This window comes from Mesocricetus auratus, unplaced genomic scaffold, assembly GCF_017639785.1.
Source record: "Mesocricetus auratus isolate SY011 unplaced genomic scaffold, BCM_Maur_2.0 Super-Scaffold_15014, whole genome shotgun sequence".
Classification (NCBI taxonomy): Eukaryota; Metazoa; Chordata; class Mammalia; order Rodentia; family Cricetidae; genus Mesocricetus; species Mesocricetus auratus.
The window spans coordinates 82,586,394-82,605,949 of record NW_024429186.1 but is presented as its reverse complement, the minus strand read 5'-3'; the positions used below and the strand labels follow the sequence as shown (position 1 = coordinate 82,605,949).

Genomic DNA, 19,556 nt, shown 5'->3' with positions numbered 1-19,556 from the left:
ACGGGTTGGCTGGCCTCAGGCCAGAAGAGAGCAATCGGCCTGCTGCACCTCCTGTGAGGTGGCCTGATGAGCTCTGGGCCTGGGCTGTGGCTGTTGCTCCGGCACTGACCACACTTGACTCTGAAAGCCCTGGGAGGCAGACTCCCCCACCAGTTTGCCTTCTTGGAGGAGAGATGTATACAGCATACCCTGGAGAGAGGAACAAACATGGTCTTTCTCAGCTGCACTGTGAATCTGTGCTCCGAAGCAGTGGTTCCCAACCCATGGGTCATGACCTCTTTGGGGGTTACATGTCAGATATTTACATTGTAAGTCATAAAGGCAGCAAAATACAGTTAGGATACAGCAATGAAATAACTGTATGGTTGGGGTCACCACAATGAGAGGAACTGTATCAGAGGGATACAGCATTAGGAAGGTTGAGAACCAATGAGTTTAAAGGATTCCCAAGGCTCATGCTCACTGAGCTTGGCTGTTTTTATGACTTATAACTGTTCTCATAACTCCAGCTCAACACAAATTTTGCCACACTTGCATTTGAGGGCCCTTGGTTTTTGTTTTGTTTGTTTGTTTTTGTTTTGTGTGTTGTGTCATGCTGTTGTTTGTTTGTCCTTATCTCCTGTTGACTGCTTCAGTGCTTTGCAAACATAATTCACATGCTGGTCCAAGTAATTGAGATCTACATTAGCGTCTCTGGTAGAGTAACTACCAAGACTTCATACTAGCCAGTGCCGAGCCCCCCCCCCCCCCAACGCTCGGTGCACTTATTTTCTTCTCAAGTGAACAGAGCTCTCTCTGGCCAGTAAACCGGGTATGAAGCACTACCTCACAGTCCCTCTTCCCTCAGTACATCCTTGCTCTGTGGCCTTCTAGTCTGTGATGACCAAGGTCCCCAGCGGCTCACGGGAGCTGGCCAATCAGGATACTCCTCTCCTTGTATTGACAGACTATGTAGTCTTCATCTCCAGGGAAGATGAATACTGCTTCCATGGCACTCATCCATCCTTTGCCCCCCAGCCTCTTTTTAAAAAGTCTTTCCAATCCAAGAAGTTCAAAGACACTACAGTCCCTGATTACCACAGTTTCCTGTACTGGGCCTTTATTAGGTGCCCGCATAAGCATTCTGAATCACAGATCTTTTCCTTCCTCTGTATCAAAGTTTGGACCTCATAAGCATCTTCTGCCACGCTCACCTCACTCTCTTCAATGTCCAAATCTTACCACGGGTTCTATGTTTTTGGATGACACAGAAGACTTTAATATATAAGCACACAGATTTAGTTTCACTGCTTCACGTACCCCACCTGTCATAATAAACAGCAAGTCAACATGTCTGTCTCATCTGCTTTCCCCATTTTTTCTACCAACTCATAGGCTACTACAGCAGATAGTACCCACATATCTTTTCCTCACTGTGATTCATTGCTTTTGCAAGCAAGTTCTTTCTGGCATCCAGCTTAGCCTCGGCTGTGTCTCGTCAGCCACAGGTGAAGCTGTGCAACTGTCTCCACGGCTTTCTTACAACCCTCTCCCACACGATCTTGTCCCATGAATGCTACTTTCAGGAACTGCAATATATCTTGTAGTTCTCTAGTCATCTCCTGGAAGTCCCCAAATTCATGTGGTTGACGTCATTCATCAAAGACGTGCATTAACCCATACTGTATAGGAATCGTCTCTGTGCCCACCCCCAACACAAGCACAGACACTGCGTCTCCAGACAGTTCAGCTCCCATGGTGTGACTTATAGCTGTGTCAGGGGCTATAGGACAATTCCCACCATAACAGAAGGCGCACCACTGCATGCAGCCCAGGGAAAGATGGCTCTATCGTGACTGCCCTTGCAGATGTCCCATCCTCAGATCGTTTTCTGTGTGTCCTATCACCCATACCAGTGGGCCGCAACTGTCTTTCCCATCCTCATCTTTGCCTCTGTCTTGACTTTTCTGGGAACTGTATTTCTATCCCTCTCACAGAGAAAGGGCAACAGTAGACCAATGAAATAATTCACCCAAGTCTAACTTGTTTATACGACTTGTTTCCATCAGTATAGGTAGAAAGTAACTTACAAGAACATAGTTAACTTTAGGGCCACAAGGGGCTCTTCTGGTTTTCCCACCAACACCATTAATGATTTATATGTTATCTGAGAGTCAGGGAACCTCATGAACCCTCCTGTAACCACAGCCTCGCTGGTTTAAAGACAGCAAGCCCATGTCATGCCTGATGGACAGAGGTCTGTAACTGTGAGAGCTGCACAGTGTAAGTGGCAGAGGCTGTTCTGTTAGGAGGCCAGGGCTGGGAGGAGGGTACAGTAGGGTAGCATTATTTGCTGTATAAGTGTGAGGAACTGGGTTTAAAGTCCCCAGCACCCCTGTGGGTGCACACGCACCTGTAACCCAAGAACTCTGGGAGATGAGAAGTGGAGCTAGGAGCTCAGCTCAAGGTCAATGGGAAACCATGTTTCAAAGGAATAAGATAGAGAGCACAGGACTCAAAGTGCCCTACTCTTGCCCCTGAATGCATGAAGAGCCATGTGTATGCACACAGACATACACACACAGATATGTATACACACACACACACACACACTTGCACACAGGACTCAAAGTGCCCTACTCTTGCCCCTGAATGCATGAATAGCCATGTGTATGCACACAGACATACACACACAGATATGTATCCACACACACACACACACACACACACACACACACACACATGCACACAGGACTCAAAGTGCCCTACTCTTGCCCCTGAATGCATGAATAGCCATGTGTATGCACACAGACACACACACACAGATATGTACCACAGACACTCACACACAGACAGCACAGGATTCAAAGTGCCCTACTCTTGCCCCTGAATGCATGAATAGCCATGTGTATACACACAAACACACACACACACACACACACACACACACACAGATACAGGGGAGAAGGAAGAAAAGTAGGTCCCGAGAGATTGCTCTGTGGGTAAAAGCGCTTGCTAATAGGGTCTACGACCTGCGTTAAATCCCTGGGTCTCTCAAGGTGGCAGAAGAGAACCGACTCAAGGCACTTTTGTCCAATAGGTGTATGACAGCCCTGGTAAGTACCTTCTCATACAACATCTCATCAAGAGTTGTCTGAGTTTTCCCAGTACTACAGGTCTTCAGCCTGTAGCCTCTAAAAGATCCTTTCAAAGATCCTTTTGAGATGGACTGCTCTCACAGGCTGAATTCCCCTTTCAGCACTCACTCTGTCAGATGAAGGGCTTTAGCAGGCTTGAGCGCGGCAAGCATGGCCTTGTCCTCCTCCATTCCCTCTGCCTTGCTGAACTGTTGATGACAGTTTCATGGCTAAAGCTAGCCATGAAAGTCTGCTCCCTGTTTGGCTACTTCCTCCTCCTGACGCTGACAACAAAGTCCAGCTATCAAAGTATTGAAGCCCAGTAATCAAAAGCCCCCTTTTGGCTACCCTAATTAACATGCCCTATCAAAACAAAACAACTCATCCTAACATGGGGTTTCCCCTTTTTCCTTTATAAACTGCCATTTGACTCTGGGCCACGCCTTTTTCCCTCCAGGGCAAATATCTCTTTTTCCTCTCCCTTGCTCTTTTTTTTTTTTTTTTTAGACAGGGTTTCTCTGTTTTGGAGGCTGTCCTGGAACTCGCTCTGTAGACCAGGATCCCTTGCTGTTTTTCTCCTTCTGCCTTGTCTCCTGTCCTGTCTTTGTCCCTCTAGGGGAAAAAAAGTCTCCTTTGTGCTGAGAACTTGGTTTTGATGTGCCCTGTGCTCACTCTGGTCTTTTATCAGGTGACTCACAACCACGTATAACTTCAGCTTCATGGGGTATCCAGTGCCTATAGCCTCCTCAGGCACCTGCACACACTGACATGTACACATAATTAAACATGAAATAAATATCTTTAAAAACCAGCCAGACTAAAGGTTTCTTTCAAAAACTAGATGTTGTCCCATGCTTTTCCTTTAGCTCTTAGGATTTCAGAGGTATCCATGAGGACAGAAGCTTGTTTGAAGCCTGGCCAGGAGCTTCAAATCATCGATACATCGCAGCCCAAGGAAAAGTCTGTGCCACTGAGAACATGGGCAACGTCCAGCAGACACAGATCTCATCCACTTGAAAGTCATTTCCATCCTGTGGCTTCTGCAGAGTTTCTGCAATGAAAATAAATTATAATTCCTTTGGGTGGGAGAAACTAAATCAGGAAGAAGAGTGATTAGAAACAGAAGGCAGCTTGAAGCGTATGTTGCCAGATTTGCTCAACATGTGACTCAGAAGCTGTGGGTAAGTTTTCTTGGCTGGTCTCCCAATTATCAACCTTTAGCTTGCTTAAAAGCCAAATCAGTGACTCAAAAGAACGTGCTAGGAAGAAATTTTTGACAGATGAAAGTAGCTATTCCCTGCAAAATCAAATAACATATGTACATACACTCGTGTACCTTTTTCTGGGATGAAGCTCAAATACATCAGCACCAAACTTACACAGCCCATGGGGCTCTGGGACACATTAAATCAGCACCAAACTTACACAGCACATGGGGCTCTGGAACACAACTTCAATAGCTTAACAGTTACTAAGCTCTTACTATGTGCCAGGCATTTTATTTAATGCTCTCTTCAGCATTGTGAGATAAGCATTATTCTCACATAATCTTATTTCAAAGATGATGAAATTAAAGCCAAAGGAAGCTAAACTTCTCCCAGGTCATAGACACGCAAATAACAGATCCATGACTGAAACTCAGTCAGTCTGACTTTGAAAACACTTTTTTCCCCTGTTAAAAAGCTTTTATTTAGCCGGGCGTTGGTGGCGCAGAGGCAGGCGGTTCTCTGTGAGTTCGAGGCCAGTCTCTTCTACAAAGTGAGTTCCAGGACAGTCTCCAAAGCTACAGAGAAACCCTGTCTCAAAAAACCCAAAAAAAAAAAGCTTTTATTTATTCATCACAGTTGCACACATGCATCCCCACTGTCCTCTCATCCCCTTCCTTCCCCCAAGGAATCCTTGTTCTTCCAAACCAGTCTCCTCCTGCTTCTCCTCTCTCTCCTACTTTCATCTCTGTGTGTGTGTCTTTCTCTGTCTCTGTCTCTGTCTCTGTCTCTGTCTCTGCCTCTGTGTGTGTGTGTGTGTGTGTGTATATAAAAGATGTGTACTTGCGCAAGGGCTTTTTATCAGTGACTACACCACTGAGGAACATGAGCTATGGGGGCTGTTGTCATTCAAACCACCACAATGACTTTCCTGCACAGTACTTTCTGTCACTGTGAATACTAGCCAATAGAAAGGAAGTTTCCAGGTCAGATCCAGCTTAATTCTCTGTTTTGCAGCCAAAGTATGTGATGTTCTCAGCAATAGATCTATCTAAGTATTGAGAGACTGCCAGCGGTAATAGCAAATCCCTACTGTTTTGGGAGCCCTCTGCAGATGGTCCTTAGTTGTAGAAGCAATGAAGCTGAACAAACGGTTGAGAACAAGCGAGTGAGCAGCATTCTTCCCTTGTCGCTGCTTCAGTTCCTGCCTCCGGTCCCTGCCTGACTCCCTTCCTTTATGGAATATCAAGTGGAGATGTAACCAACTAAACCCTTTCCTTCCCTAGTTGCGTTTGGTCATGGAGTTCTATCACAGAAATGGAAACCCCGGCTAAAGCAGAAGTTGCTACTAGATCATGTGATGTTGCTGTGGCTGAGCTGATCGTGCCTCGGGCAGGACTTTGGACCTTTGCAGAGTTTAATGAGCTATTGTGGAGTTTAGGTGATATTCCCGAAGTAGTGAAAAGATGGAGGCCTGCCTTGTGAAGTTTCAGGGGGAAATTTGAGAGTCCTGTAAAGACTCTATCGGGACCATTCAACATCTGTGGTTCTGGTCATCAGGGACTGAAGAATCAGCTATGATTAAGAAGAGACTTAGAACCACTGACTAGAATTTTTGCTTTGCTGGGATGGTCAACACTGATCAGCTGGGGATGAAGACTTAGCCATGATTAAGAAATGACCAGTTTAAAAAAGTAAAAAAAGAAAGAAAGAAACAAAGAAAGAAATGATCATAATCACTGAGGCTAAATATTCTAGGAAGTGTTTCCTCAGGTCAGAAGTTGTGGTCCAAAGGCTGTACGTAGCAGTTGAACTTGGTAATATATGAGTTCCCCTTATGACATTGATTTTTTGAAAGCATGAAGGGATCATGGAGAGGAACCCAGGCTTGGTCCTGTGAGAGGCCAGGAGATGCCTCAATTGTGGCAAAAGCCCCAGGACTGAAGGGGTTGTAGTGGGAAGTCGCAATTTGGCATCGTGTAGCATGATCAAAGTAACAGATGAGAGTCAAGGAACACTGTTGGTGAAGGTACAGCCTAGCTGAGGGGAATAACCTAGCTTATTTGAGATACCAATACCTAGGGATGACCACAAGGTGTGAGCCATCTCTCCGTGCCCTGAGTCATGGGAAAGTGGCAAGGGCTGGCCATGTGGGGGAGGCAAGGAAGCAACGCTCCTCCTCAGCCTCTGATGCAGCTCTGCTTCCAGGTATCCACCTCAAGTTCCAGACTTCCTTTAGTGAAGGCCTGATTGAGTTAGGGTTACTGTTGCTGTGATGAAACACCATGTAAAGCAACTTGGAGAGGAAACGGTCCGTTTGGCTGACACTTCCACATCACTACTCATCACTGAAAGGAGTCAGGACAGAACCCAAACAGTGCATGAGCTTGGAGGCGGGAGCTGAGGCAGAGACGGTGGAGGAGTGCTGCTTACTGGCTTGCTCCTTGTGGCTTCTTCAGCCAGGACCACTAGCCCAAGGATATCACTACCCATAATGGGTTAGGCTCTCCTAATTAAGAAAATTCCCTTGAGGCTCGCCTACAGCCCGATCTTATGGGGGCATTTTCTCAACTGGGGTTCCCTCCTCTCAGATGACTCTAGCCTGTGACACAAAATTAGCCAACATACTCTCCAAGTTGGTTTTGGTCATGGCGTTTTATCACAGCCATAGAAACCCAAGCTAAGATAGATATAAACTCCTTTAAGTAATGCCTAGATAAAGTCCTTTGAGTAATGGTATAGCTAGGTCCAATGGTAGCTCTATTTTTACCCTTTTTACTCCACAGCACTGATTTTCTAGTCTAATACTGAGTACAGAAAAAGCACTTTCAGTGTGGCAAGCGTTGAATACATCTGTAGGAGGAACATCTACCTTGTTTGACTATTGGGAAGCCGCTGTCACCGGAATACTTACAGCAAGACAGGAGGGGAATAAGGATAGATAGATGGGCTCTCCAGTTCCCCTAAGTCCAGCCAAAGAGGGTGACCATGAAACTGGAGAGCCGTCTTGAAAGATTTAAAAGCTAAGGATAGAATGGATTATTTGTTATTGTTTTTGAAGCAGGGTCTTTCCCTCAGACTTCAGCAGTCCTCCTGCCTCAGGCTTCTGAGTACTGACACTACAGACACTTTTGGGGATGGCTTCAGAGCATAAATGGTGAGCAGAGTCAGTGTCGATGGGATGGAAGCAGTGGGGATAGGTTGGGATAATGGGTCAGTGTAGAGTTCTTACAGAGCGTGTGTTCCTATATGACCCTGAGTTCACCTCCAGAAACATAAAAACAAAGTGGGCGTGACTGCAGAATCACCTCTCCAACACTAACATGTGCACAGTTTCAACAGGACATGATTATCATTGCATCTAGCTATCTACAATTATCAAGATGGACGTATATACATTTTTCATGTAAGAATGTCATTTTAAGTGTCATGGTCATTCTTTTTCAATTATAGAATAACATATAGAGAGGGTGCAGATAGACAGTATAAAATACTGTATAGTATGATGTCTCTTCATTAGTATGAGTTTATATTTAGCTTACTAGGTAGTTGTGGTGGTAGATGGCTCAGTGGAAAAAGGCTCTCACTGGGTAAATTTGAGTTTAACCCCTGGATCCTACGTAAAGAGATAAGGAGAAAACCAGTTTCTCTGATTTCCACATGCTCGTGCATCCAAAGCACCACCACCATCATCACCACGCACGTATGCATATATGTGATATATATATGTATATATATATCTCATATAATAAAATTTAAAAACACAGTGATGGTCATGTATAGAAAATACAGCCATGGGTATATATAAATATTGGCGAATGCACACATGAAATTCTTGGTTTGATCAGTTAAGATGGCTTAAAGCAACAACACTCTAGTAGTGATGAGAGCATCCAACAGGCAGTCCCTTGTAGAGAAAGGGTTCAGTCATGAGCCAGTACAAGAAATACGTAGTCAGGAGGCAGAGGCAGGTGGATCTTGGTGAGTTCAAGACCAGCCTGGTCTACAGAGCAAGTTCCAGGACAGCCTCCAAAACAATACAGAGAAACTCTGTCTCAAAAAACCAAACAGAAAAAGAAAAAGAAATGCACAGGATAAGTCTGAAATGTCATATAGTGCCAGAACGTAAGGATATGCCCCCCATGTGAAATATTCCCTGCACTGGAGGGATCCATGTTATGTCCAGATCATAGGGACCCCCCTAAAATCACCCTGGAGGCCCAATCTTGTATGGAAAAGCAAAGAACCTTTATTTCAAGTTCGAGCTTGGACCCCCACGTGTCCAAGACTGGAGAGTGTTGAGCTCAGTTGGGGTGGGGATTTTATCATAGCAGAGGTTGGGGTGGGGAATTTCTAATGTTTAGGACCCCTGATTGGCTGACATTTGTCTTGTCTTGGTGACAGAGGATGGATGTGTGCTGGGCTGAGGGACATCTGGTGATCCTATCTACAATGGTTGGAACATTAGGTTTTCCTTTGGAACAGTAGGTATTTTCCCCTTGGATGCTGATCTATTCTTGGACAGTGCCTGGGTGGCCTCAGTTTGTGGTCTTTCCTGAAGTCAGGTGTTGCTTTGGGTAAACCGACATGCAGGCCCTCTTTCTGACTGTCTATTGAGCCTGTCATGGCAGCAAAGGAGCCAAGCTGCCCTCGGCTCTACAGCACACAAAGGAGCCAACCAAGGAGCTCATAACAAGCAAAACTGGAACAATATGATTTTGTTTTGCTTTTTAATTGTACTAAGTCATCATTTAAAGTATAAACAAAACACACACAGTGTGACATGAAGTATTGAATAAATCAATAAATGAGAAAGAAGAAACTAATCTCCCATGGAGGAGAACTTCAAAAATTTCATATAGGAATTCTACCCTCAAGGATGTTCAGTTTAACTCCCTACTTCTTAAGCACAAGCTATATACCTTCTTCCAGTGATGGCAGAACAGGAAGGAGGTAGGGAGGGAAAACTGCTTCACAGTGAGGAACCTGGGAAGACCTGAAGGTCAGGGAAGCTGACTGACTCCCTGCACTGTGTGATGAGATGACACCTTACCTCTGTGATTGCTATCCAAGAAAACAGAAGCCCAGTTTAACCACATGAATTGTCACACAGATCCCAGCAGAGTATCAGCCTATTTACTTAGTGAGTTCTCAAATCTGTTAATATCACTGAAAATAAGGACATCTGAGAAACAGTCCAGAGGAGCCTAGAAAATCGTGCTGATCAAATGTAATGTGGCATCTGGGCAGGTTCACATTATGTTGGTAAGAGCTAAGAAGTCTAGACAACCGTGTATACACACTGTTCCTGAGTTGGGGCAAATGTCAATGTAAAGTATATCATAAAAGGGCTGTTTGGCCTTTAAAAAAACAAAACAGGGTATGGAACTGGCTATGTAGACCAGGCTGGCCTCAAACTTATAGAGAGCAGCCTGTCTCTGCCTCCTGAGTGCAACTTTCTTGATTGCTCTATGAATCTAACACTGCTCCGAAATAAATCATGTGTATTTTTAAAAAGTCTTTTGTTAATCCCAACTAGTTTGATGTGAATACTTCCAGAAAAATACTCTACACTTTGCTCTTGTGTCTAGATATTCCCATTCACTTCTTACCTTCTGTCCAGGTTCTCCACTTAGCGCTTGCCCAGAAGGCTGACCTTAAAGGCAGTGTCAATAGGCCCCTTCCAGGAGGACAAGGGCAGTACAGGGAAGCCGGGGAGGAACCCCCATAGGAGGTGAAAGGAGGGCGGGAGAGAATTTTGAGTGCTCCCCTGACTCCTTCCTTGTTGAATGTGAAACTATTAGTAGTTCTGATTCTCTACCAAAAGTGAGAGCTGCTGGGCAGTCTTCTGGGCCCTGACGACAGCTCCCTCCTGCCTTCTCAGGTCTGTAGAACCTGTGAGTTTGAGGCCGGTCTGAACCACAGCCTCCAAAACAATACAGAGAAACCCTGTCTCGTAAAACAAAAAACAAAACAAAACAAAGAGTGGGGCTAGCTTGGTCTATATGAAAACTGATCTCACCCTTTACAATAGCCAAAAACAGCATCAAATATCTGGGGATAATGTTAATCAAGAGAAAGAAAGGAAGGAAGGAAGGAAGGAAGGAAGGAAGGAAGGAAGGAAGGAAGGAAGGAAGACTTGTGCCTCCTGATGGGGGAATTCTAAGTGGTTGATACATCCTTTTTTTGTTTTGTTTTTGTTTTTCGAGACAGGGTTTCTCTGTATTGCTTTGGAGGCTGTCCTGGAACTCACTCTGTAGACCAGGCTGGTCTCGAACTCACATAGATGCGCCTGCCTCTGCCTCCAGTGTGCTGGGATAAAAGGCGTGTGCCACCACCGCCCGACTTCTTATTGCAGGCACTTCTTCTTATTGCTCCCTGGCTTCTCAGATGGGGACTCCACTGACCTGTAAGACAGGCCATGGTCGCATCCAGCCCTTCCTTTCCTGTGCCTCTATGTCTGGGCAAAGAGCTCCTTGGTGGTTCCCGTCCTACCGCTCGCATTCGGAATCTAACTCCAGCTCTGCCTCTTCTCGCGGTGCTCACCTTCTCTTGTGGATGCCCGGGTCCTGCTGTCAAGTAGCGGCTGCCCCGGAAGACTCCTGCCAGGCCACATGCGGCTCTTGGAAGTTCTAAGGACAGCCAGCCTCGTAAGCAAGAGAATGAGGGAACAACTCCAAGAGGGGAGAACCATGGGAAAGGCAAAGAGGAGTCAATGCACTTTCTCTAGGCATTCTGGTGACTTTACATCCAAGCCACGGCACAACGACAGAGTCACCAGGGTCTTGCACAGACTCTGTGAGAATCTCATGATGCAGTAGATCTCCGTTTTGATGCCATTGGTGCTATCTACAACTGCAAAAGTTCAAATGGGCTCGAAGCTTGAAGACCTCAGGCAGTGGGCAATCACAGGCCTGGTTCTCGGTGTGTGTGCGTGTGAATTCTTACTAAATTCTTGAATAAACGATACATAGATCTAATAGTAGGGTGGCCTTACACTCCAAAAGCCTGAGTAACAATGCTTTTTTTTTTTTTTTTTTTTTGCTGTTTGTTTTTTAGGACTGTTGTTTGTTTTTGAGACAGGATTCAGGACCTCTTCATGTAGTTGGTGTGGAACTTCTTTATTTTGTTTTATGTGCGTTGATAGTTTGCCTGCATGTATGTCTGTGAGAGGGTGCTGGATCCTCTGGAATTAGGGTTATAGAGAGTTGTAATCTGCCACGTGGGTGCTAGGAATTGAACCCATGTCCTCTGGAAGAGCAACCAGAGCTCTTAACCTCTGAACTCTCTCTCCAGCCCAGGCCTGTAACTTTCTATGTAGACCACGGTGACCATGGAATTCTGGCTCTGCTACTGCCTCTGCCTCCCAAGTGCTGGGATGACGGCAGTGTGCCTCCTTACCTGGCCTTTGAATCAGCAACAACTGAGAAGTGAGTATCATAAGGTAGCAATATTACCCTGTGATGTCTAATTGAAGTGACACACGCACTTCTTTGGAACCAAACCTGAATGTGATTAAATTCTGGTAAATAAGACCCACCCACTTCCATGTGAAACAGGCGAGACTTGATTTATAAAGGCAATGTGAGTAATCCGAGGAGTTGAATATGACGAGCAAGGTGGAGGGCAGCTGTGTTTACCACCCTTCCTTCTCTGGTTTTATTTATTCATGTATTTTTAATTTACTTATTTATTTTGTATGGGGGAATATGGAGACCAGGTGACAACTGTAGGAGTCAGCTCTTTCTTTCTTGTAGGCTAAGGACCAAGCTTAGGTCATCAGGCTTGGCAGCAAGCGCCTTTTACACAGTGAGCCGTCTAGCTGGCCCACTCAGCTATTTAAAAGATAGCCCAAGTCTTTTAGCTATGGGAAGAGTAATTCTATGTTCTTATCAAATCCTGTAATGCAGATGCTATTCTGCTTATAGATGTCTACTTTTGCTATAGAAAAGACACTAGATGGGTTGAGGGAAAGCAGTGTCGTTGTTCAGATACACACAGGGCATATTGCAGAGTGGTGATTGAGCCAAATTCTAAACGAAGTTTCATTACATTTTATTTACTTATTTTTGTGAGTGTGCAAGTAGCATAGAACGCTGCGGAAGTCAAAGAAAAGCTTCTGAGAATTGACCTCAGGTTGGTAGGCAGTCTTGGTGGCAAGCTCCTCTGTTCACTGAGCCATCTCATCCTTCCCAAATTCTTTCTTTGTGTTACTAATTTTCTACAACAGTATAAAAACACTACATCTCATCAATACATCTTCACGAATATGCATCATTATCACGGAACCAAATTCTTACAGTGTGTTAGCGACTTCTCTGTTTCTATGACCAAAAGCAATTTGGAGAGGAAACAGGTTTTTTTGGCTTATGGTTCCAGAAGGTTAAAATCCATAATGGCAGAAAGGCGTGGCAAGAGGCAGGAGGCTGGATAATCGAGTTTTGACTGTGTGCAGGCAGCAGAGTGGGTTGGAGGTGGGACAGGGCCTCTTCCATCTCTGATAGTTTTGCCCCCCCTCTCCTCCCCCCACCTTCTCTCTGTTGCACAACCTGGTCTCAAAATCATGAACTCAGGTGACCTTCCATCTCTGCCTCCCAAGTGTCTTGAGACTATAGGTGCGTGCCACCATGCCTGGCTGGTTCTTGACCTCTTTGGGTCAAGTAATCCTTTGAAAATCTGTTGAAAACTGGTGACTCATTCATCCCTCATTGGTGGGGGGAGGAGGGGAAACCACACACGCTTGCAACATGTTGACTAGGGGATTTACACTAGAGTTCTCCTGGGAGGCATTTTGTTTCCGGGAATTTATAGAATTGTCAAGGTCTGTATTTCCTAAGTGGGTGACTGAAACTTGGTGCCCAGAGGGTCCATACTTTTGAGCGTCTTTCCCGTTTGCTTCAGAACCCTAGCCGGGCACGAATGACCCGAAGTACCAAGCCCTTCTGCCCTGACTTTAACCATGCAGTAGTTTCAGCTGGTTTCCCAACAGAGTACAAAACAATGCAGCTCAGAACCACTCTTCCTTGTCTTGATTCTTGCTTGTTCCATCGGAAAGCCTCCTGGTTATCTAGCTGGAGGACAACACATTAAAGAGACGAAGAAGCCGATGAGAAGGGGACCACCTCTACACCTGAGTTTGTGAATTACACACACGCACAAAAGTGGAAAGAATTTGTGTCTAAAATCAGTGGCAGACTACAGCCTCCTCCCCACACCCACTGACTCCTCCACTTGGGGTAGGTGAGCCTAGACCAGACTGTGGATTCTGACAACCCGGGAACCGGGGTCTCCCAACACGGAAGCTCTGGCCTGTCCCTGACCTCACAGCCCTAGTTGTGGTATGAGTGAAGATCCAGTGGCACCTGTGGGCCAACCTTTAAGACTCACAGCCCTCTGGTTTGGGAAAGGGAAGACCGCAGGAGAGGTAGGACTTTTTTCCTGGTTGAGATTCGTGGGGAAAGATTGCTGCTTCTGTATCCTTCTGTTCGACTGAGGTGTCTCTGTTGCTCCATAAATAAAACGTCCCACTGCTTTTGGTGAGCGCTATAAAGGCAGCAGGAAGACTGTCCCCAGGGCATTCCGGGCAGGCAGAGAGCACGGAACCCAAACAGGTGAGTTCATCGCAGAAGATGCAGTAGGCTGCACCCCTCCCTGTTGTAACCCTCTAGGGATGGGACAGGTCAGGCGCCGGAGGACAAGGCAGGGCAGGCATCAGAAAAGGCGAGACAAAAAGAAACTAGGGATCGGACTGGGAAAGTCGTTGCACCTGTCCCCGAGTGGGACGGCACGGCTGCAGCCCAGAGTACACGGAGCCGCGTTTCCCGTAGAGTGCGGGAGTACAGGACCCCTTCCTTGTCTCACGAACCCGGTCGGGGGAGATTTCAGGACGCGGACAGCGCCCTGACCGCCAAGGGAGGGCACCCAGGTCAACTCCCCAAAGCGGGTTCCCTCCCGGGACAGCGGGGATACCCGGGCTCTGGTGCGGGAGACACTGAAATCCTCAGCTGCCGTCCTTCAGGCGGCCGAAGGGGAGATTTGTCGCCAACGCCAAGGACTGCAGGACCCGACCGGCTCTGCAGCGCGGCTACCCCAGGTGTCACGGGAGGCTGCTCCCGGGTGCCCGCGGCGGACTCTTCCCCTGCCTGGCGCTGCCGAGCGTCCTTCCTCGCTGCGTCCCCTCCCTGCCGGTGGTCCCTCGGGTTCGCAGGCCATGGCAGCGCCGGGCAGCAGCCCGGAGCCGCGGCAGCTCCCCGAGTACAGCTGCAGCTACGTGGTGTCGCGGCCGGTGTACAACGAGCTCACCTTCCAGCAGCAGCGCGAGCGGCGACTGCAGGAGCGCAGGACGCTGCGGGACAGCCTGGCTCGGAGCTGCAGGTACAGGGGCAGCTGGCGGGGGCCCGAGGTGGCCCTTCCCGGGAAGGAGCGCTCGCCCTGCGGCCGGGGGGCGGGCCGGGTATGCCGCACCCCGCCGCGCTCGCGCTTCTCCGCGGAGTTCCAGGACGGAGGTGGAATTACTGGAACTTCGTCGGGAGGAACTCCTTATTGGAGAAGGGGGCGTCCGGTCTCGATGCCACCCCAGTTGCCCTTCTTCTCTTTTCCCCTCTTAAATGAAACCTGAAGTGCTCCTTGGGGTCCAGTGACAGCTCGCTTCCTTCTTGTGAAGGCCAGGCTAGGCAGTAGGAAAGGGGCTCTGGCCACACCAAGGTCAGGATCGCTTTCAGAGACCTGGCATCAAAGCCAGAAGACAGGTGTTCCAAGTGCTTCAGGAGGCAGTGGGTCCCCCAGGGATAACCACCGTGTCCCTAAACCCCAATGAGCTCCAGAACCAAAACACGGTAAACTGAAAAAATTCGGCACTCAACTAATGGCCAGATTTTTTTTTCTAAAACAAACAAACACCACCAACAAAAAACACTTTGATTACCTAATACTTAAAGTATATACAGAGTAGATGGAAAGTATATTAACACCTGAGATTTTACTATCACCCACTTCAATAATGATCATTTTGAGTTTAGCTCACTCATTGCCATTCACTTGCTTCCTCTAGGCTGGCTTCGAACTCAGAGATCCCCTACCTCTGCCTCTTGAGTACTGGAATTAAAGGTGTGCACCACCACTGCTAGGCTTTACAGCGTGATTTTTAAAAATCCCATGTATTGGATCTTTGGTGTGTTACTGTTCTTCCTAGGTATCTATAGCAGATTGGTTTTAGGACCCCCGTAGCAAAACCCCCAAATTCCCAAGATATATATACATATACATGTATGTATATATATATTAGCTTAATGTCTGCATATAACTCATATACCTTTTGGCAGTTTTGATTATCCCTAGACTGTAATGCCTAATAACGTAATCGCACTGCTAACCCCTGTCACATCATAAAGTTTAGGAAATAAGGGGGAAATGCCTCCATTTGCTCAGTACATTTTTCTTATTTTTTATCTACAATAGGCTGAACCCATGAAAACATGTGGCAGATAAGGAGGACCGCCATATTGTTTCAGTATGTTCCTCCAAGGATTTAAAATACATAGTTATGTCTTATTATCCACCTAAAATAATCCCTTAATATCAAACTTGGAAGACCTATTACACTTTGCAATTATTTAATAAATTTAATTTTAAAATACCTTTAAAAAGTGCAAGCCCTATCTATTGGCATTTTTCTTTTTAATCTATAGGTTGTTAAATTAACAACTGCTATGTAACATGGTACAAAGAATAAATTCACCACACTACAAGTTTTGTTAAAAAGTTGGCTCTAAGCTTGTATTGCCAAAATAGCCCTGTGTTTATGTTTCTTCAAAGAAGGTGATACCAGTGTTAGGAGCCTAAAAATTAATCTCACACAGAGAGAGACTCCACACTGATCATTTTCTGGCTGGGTCAGAAAATGAGTTCTTGTGTAGGAATATTTTCTCAGTGGATTAAGAAGGTGAACGAGGGGAGGAGACATTTAATCCCGTGTTTCCTAGAACAGGGCAGTTAAAAGGTAGATACAGTTCTTGGCAAAAACATTACAGCACTTCAGTGTCAGTATTTTCCTCATGGAACGCATTAGTTTTCTGACTAGTTATAAAAAAAAAGCAGCAGAATTTGGTTCACGACTTTGTGATTTGCAACTGGTTTTGGTCAAAACTGGGTCAGATTGTTTTCCTGCTTCTTGGCAGTTGCTCAAGAAAGAGAGCCTTTGGCGTTCTGAAGACTCTCCTGCCCGTTCTGGACTGGCTCCCCAAATACCGAGTCAAGGAATGGTTGCTCAGTGACATCATCTCTGGAGTTAGCACTGGACTAGTGGGAACCCTGCAAGGTAAGGTGCTGGTGGAGGTTCTCAAGTGATTGCGAGTTACTGCCTCCCACAAAGATCCGTGCCTTCCCCATCCCCGCACCACAGACCAAGTGCTCTCCTCCTCTCAAGGCCTTCATTCTTTCTCTTAGTAGAGAGTCACCTACTCTCCCATGTAGGTATTTTAACAGGAAACATTGCTTTCTGTCTAGTTGTGTGACTGCAGATTATAGGCATGTCCCAAGCTGGAGCTCCCCAAAGTTACCATCGTACACAGCTACAAATATGCATTGCGCTATGATGTCTTCTCCTGAAGGTGACATCTGAGTTTGCCGAGAAACGGAAAGTGTTGCGGGGGGTGGGCATGTGGAGAAAGAACTTGAAAATAGACTATTTTAGAAGCTTTCAATAAACATTAGGCAATATTGTGCATTAAAACCCGGCTGTGGCCAGGCAGCAGAGACACAGGCTTTTAATCCCAGCACTCAGGAGGCAGAGGCAGACAAGTCTCTGAGGTTGAACTTAGTCTGATCTACACAGAGAAATCCTGTCTCGAAAAACCAATAAATAAACAAACAAACAAATGCTGTAAAGTGGCTCCACCCAGGGCTCCTGGGGAACAGGATGCCTTTTCCACCTCATGGCTGTTAAGACTCTGTCTAGCAGAGATAAGCACATAGTAGGTGGCCCAATCAATATTTAATGAAAAGGACTGAATTTCATTCCTGACGATAAATCATTTTTTTTTAGTTTTATGAGACAGGGTTTCTCTGTATTGTTTTGGAGGCTGGATAAATCATTTTTATACTTGAAGAATGTGAGCTTTTTTTTTAGGACCCCAGGTATTCTCAGTTGTCATAGGCAAATGTGTTATAAAGATCAACTTACCACTGGGGATGGAGTTCTGAGGTAGCATGCTTGGCTGGCATGCATGGGGTCTTAGGTCTAACCCAGCAGGGAAGACATAGATTTTGCTTAGTATGTACCAGATGCATTTTCTTCAAGAGAGGAGGCACTATTATATTGCTATAGCCCCTTTAACCATGAGAAATTGATTAATTCTTGCCCGACCTTGGAGTGCCTGGGACTTGGATACAGTCTGACTTATTTTACAGGTAGCTTGTTTTCCAGAAATAATGCTATAAATTTATCTTTGCTAGGCAAGTTTCTGGAAAGTTAATTTGGCTCTCTCTCTCACACACACACCTGCTCATCACTCATGCACACAATAAAGTTTTATGGCTAATTCTGTACATCAGGAATCCAACCATCGCTACCAGGCACTGACCTTGTGGGTCAGGTCCAATGACAGAGGTGGGGACATGGCATGACAGGAACTCTTCTGGGAAGAAAGACTTATTTTAGACACTAACTGAAGAAAAGGGATTTAGACAAGGGATTTACACAGAGCCCTCGGGATGACTGGGAGCCACCCATGTGATGACAGAGCTAAGACTACCCCCTGAAGATGCAAAGGGTCTGAGGACAAACCGGCAGGAGCTGGTGAATTCTGGTCCCGTGAGTGTGTCACTGAGGATGACATCTGAGATAATACCGGGAAAGGCTAGGGCTTGGGTGAAGCAAGCAGACTCTCATCAGGGGCCTGAGGAAATGATGTCCCCAAGGCACTCCACTGCTTCACCCTAAACCCATCCCCGAGGATAGGTTTGCCACCTTGAGCTGCACCTGGCAGGACTTAGAGAGCGTTTGGAGATATGAAATATATTCCACAGCAGCAATCCCCATGATGTACGTAAGCGCAGCTGACCGCCAGGCAGCTCAGCCAGGCTGGGGAAAGGCGCCCTGGCACCTGGCGTCTGGCTCACCAGGCAGAGCTCGGTGCCTGTTGGGGCTTGGGATCCGGACGTTTTTGAGCACTGGTTAGCATTCGTCCGTCTAGATTTTGCGTACTTGCTTGAGCACATGAATGTTTGAGAGCATTTGTAGAATCCCGTTGGCTGAGCTGACCCGGGATGGAAGTGAGGGACAGATGCCGCAGTGGCGGGGACAAAGTGGTCGGGTCAGAGTGGAAGTCTTATGAAGATAAAGCAGTGTCCCAGGAAGGTTCCGGACTGTGTAGGGCGCCAGGCTACGCTGGTGAGAGGAGACTCAAACAGGCCTTCAGAGGCTACCCTGCCCTGCAGTGGTGACAGTCTATGGCTGGCCTGCTAGCTGGGCCCTTGGAAGTGACAGGAGTCTGGGTTTCCTCAGGGTAGTGGCGTCTTTTGATTCCTAATATTAAAAAGTAAATTCCTATTAAGCAACAAAAGACCTACAAGCCCTTTCATTGGTATCTTTACTCATACAATAGGGAGTTTTTATTTTGGGCATCAATTGATTTACTTAATGCATAATAGGAATTCTCAATTTTTAAAGGTAAGGAGTCTAAACCCGTGGCCTGCCGTGTTGTGTCCGCACATGGTGGAAGGCCTTTCCTTTCGAGTGGTTTCCATCTAGCCTCCATGCCACCGTCCTCCCCACCAGCAGAGAGACAACACTGCCAGTCACAGTTTAGGGTCCTCCACAAGCCGTATTATTTCAAAACTGTTGTACCAAGTTCCTTTGCAATACAGATAACTATGTTGTACGTGAATAAAAGTTACCCTAAATAGACAACGTGTTTCCCAGGCATACTGAGACATGTAGGCAGAGAAGAAAACGGAGACACAGCACTTTGTTCAGGGAACTCTCAGCTCGAGGACTTGAAAGCTGTCCCAGGAAAAAGGTGCCTTCATGCTCTCTGCGCCTTTTTCCGTTGCTTCTTGGTGAATCTGCTCTTTCTGTTTTGTGTTCCTGGGGCGCCTGGTTATTGCACTTTCTAGCAGTAACGGGAGTTTTAAAGGAGGGCACCCAGGGGCCGGGAGACAGCTCAGCAGTGAAGAACCCTTGCTGCCCAAGGTTGAGGATCTGAGTTCAAGTCCCCAGAGCCTGTGTAAAAAGCAG

At 46.4% G+C, this 19,556-nt stretch overlaps 1 protein-coding gene across 2 annotated transcripts in view; it reads left to right on the top strand.

Annotated features, from left to right (window-relative positions):
* The first annotated feature begins 13,166 nt into the window (after positions 1-13,166).
* Positions 13,167-19,556, top strand: part of Slc26a4 (solute carrier family 26 member 4) — a 43,433-nt gene continuing 37,043 nt past the window's right edge. The window contains exons 1-3 of one of the 2 annotated variants that reach the window (XM_005076232.4): positions 13,167-13,932; positions 14,340-14,695; positions 16,498-16,637. In XM_005076232.4, coding sequence (XP_005076289.1) covers positions 14,532-14,695; positions 16,498-16,637 — 304 coding nt within the window. In that variant the 5' untranslated portion in view covers positions 13,167-13,932; positions 14,340-14,531. Of the gene's footprint in view, positions 14,696-16,497; positions 16,638-19,556 lie in introns of both variants that reach the window. The other variant, XM_040743273.1, reaches the window with a different exon arrangement.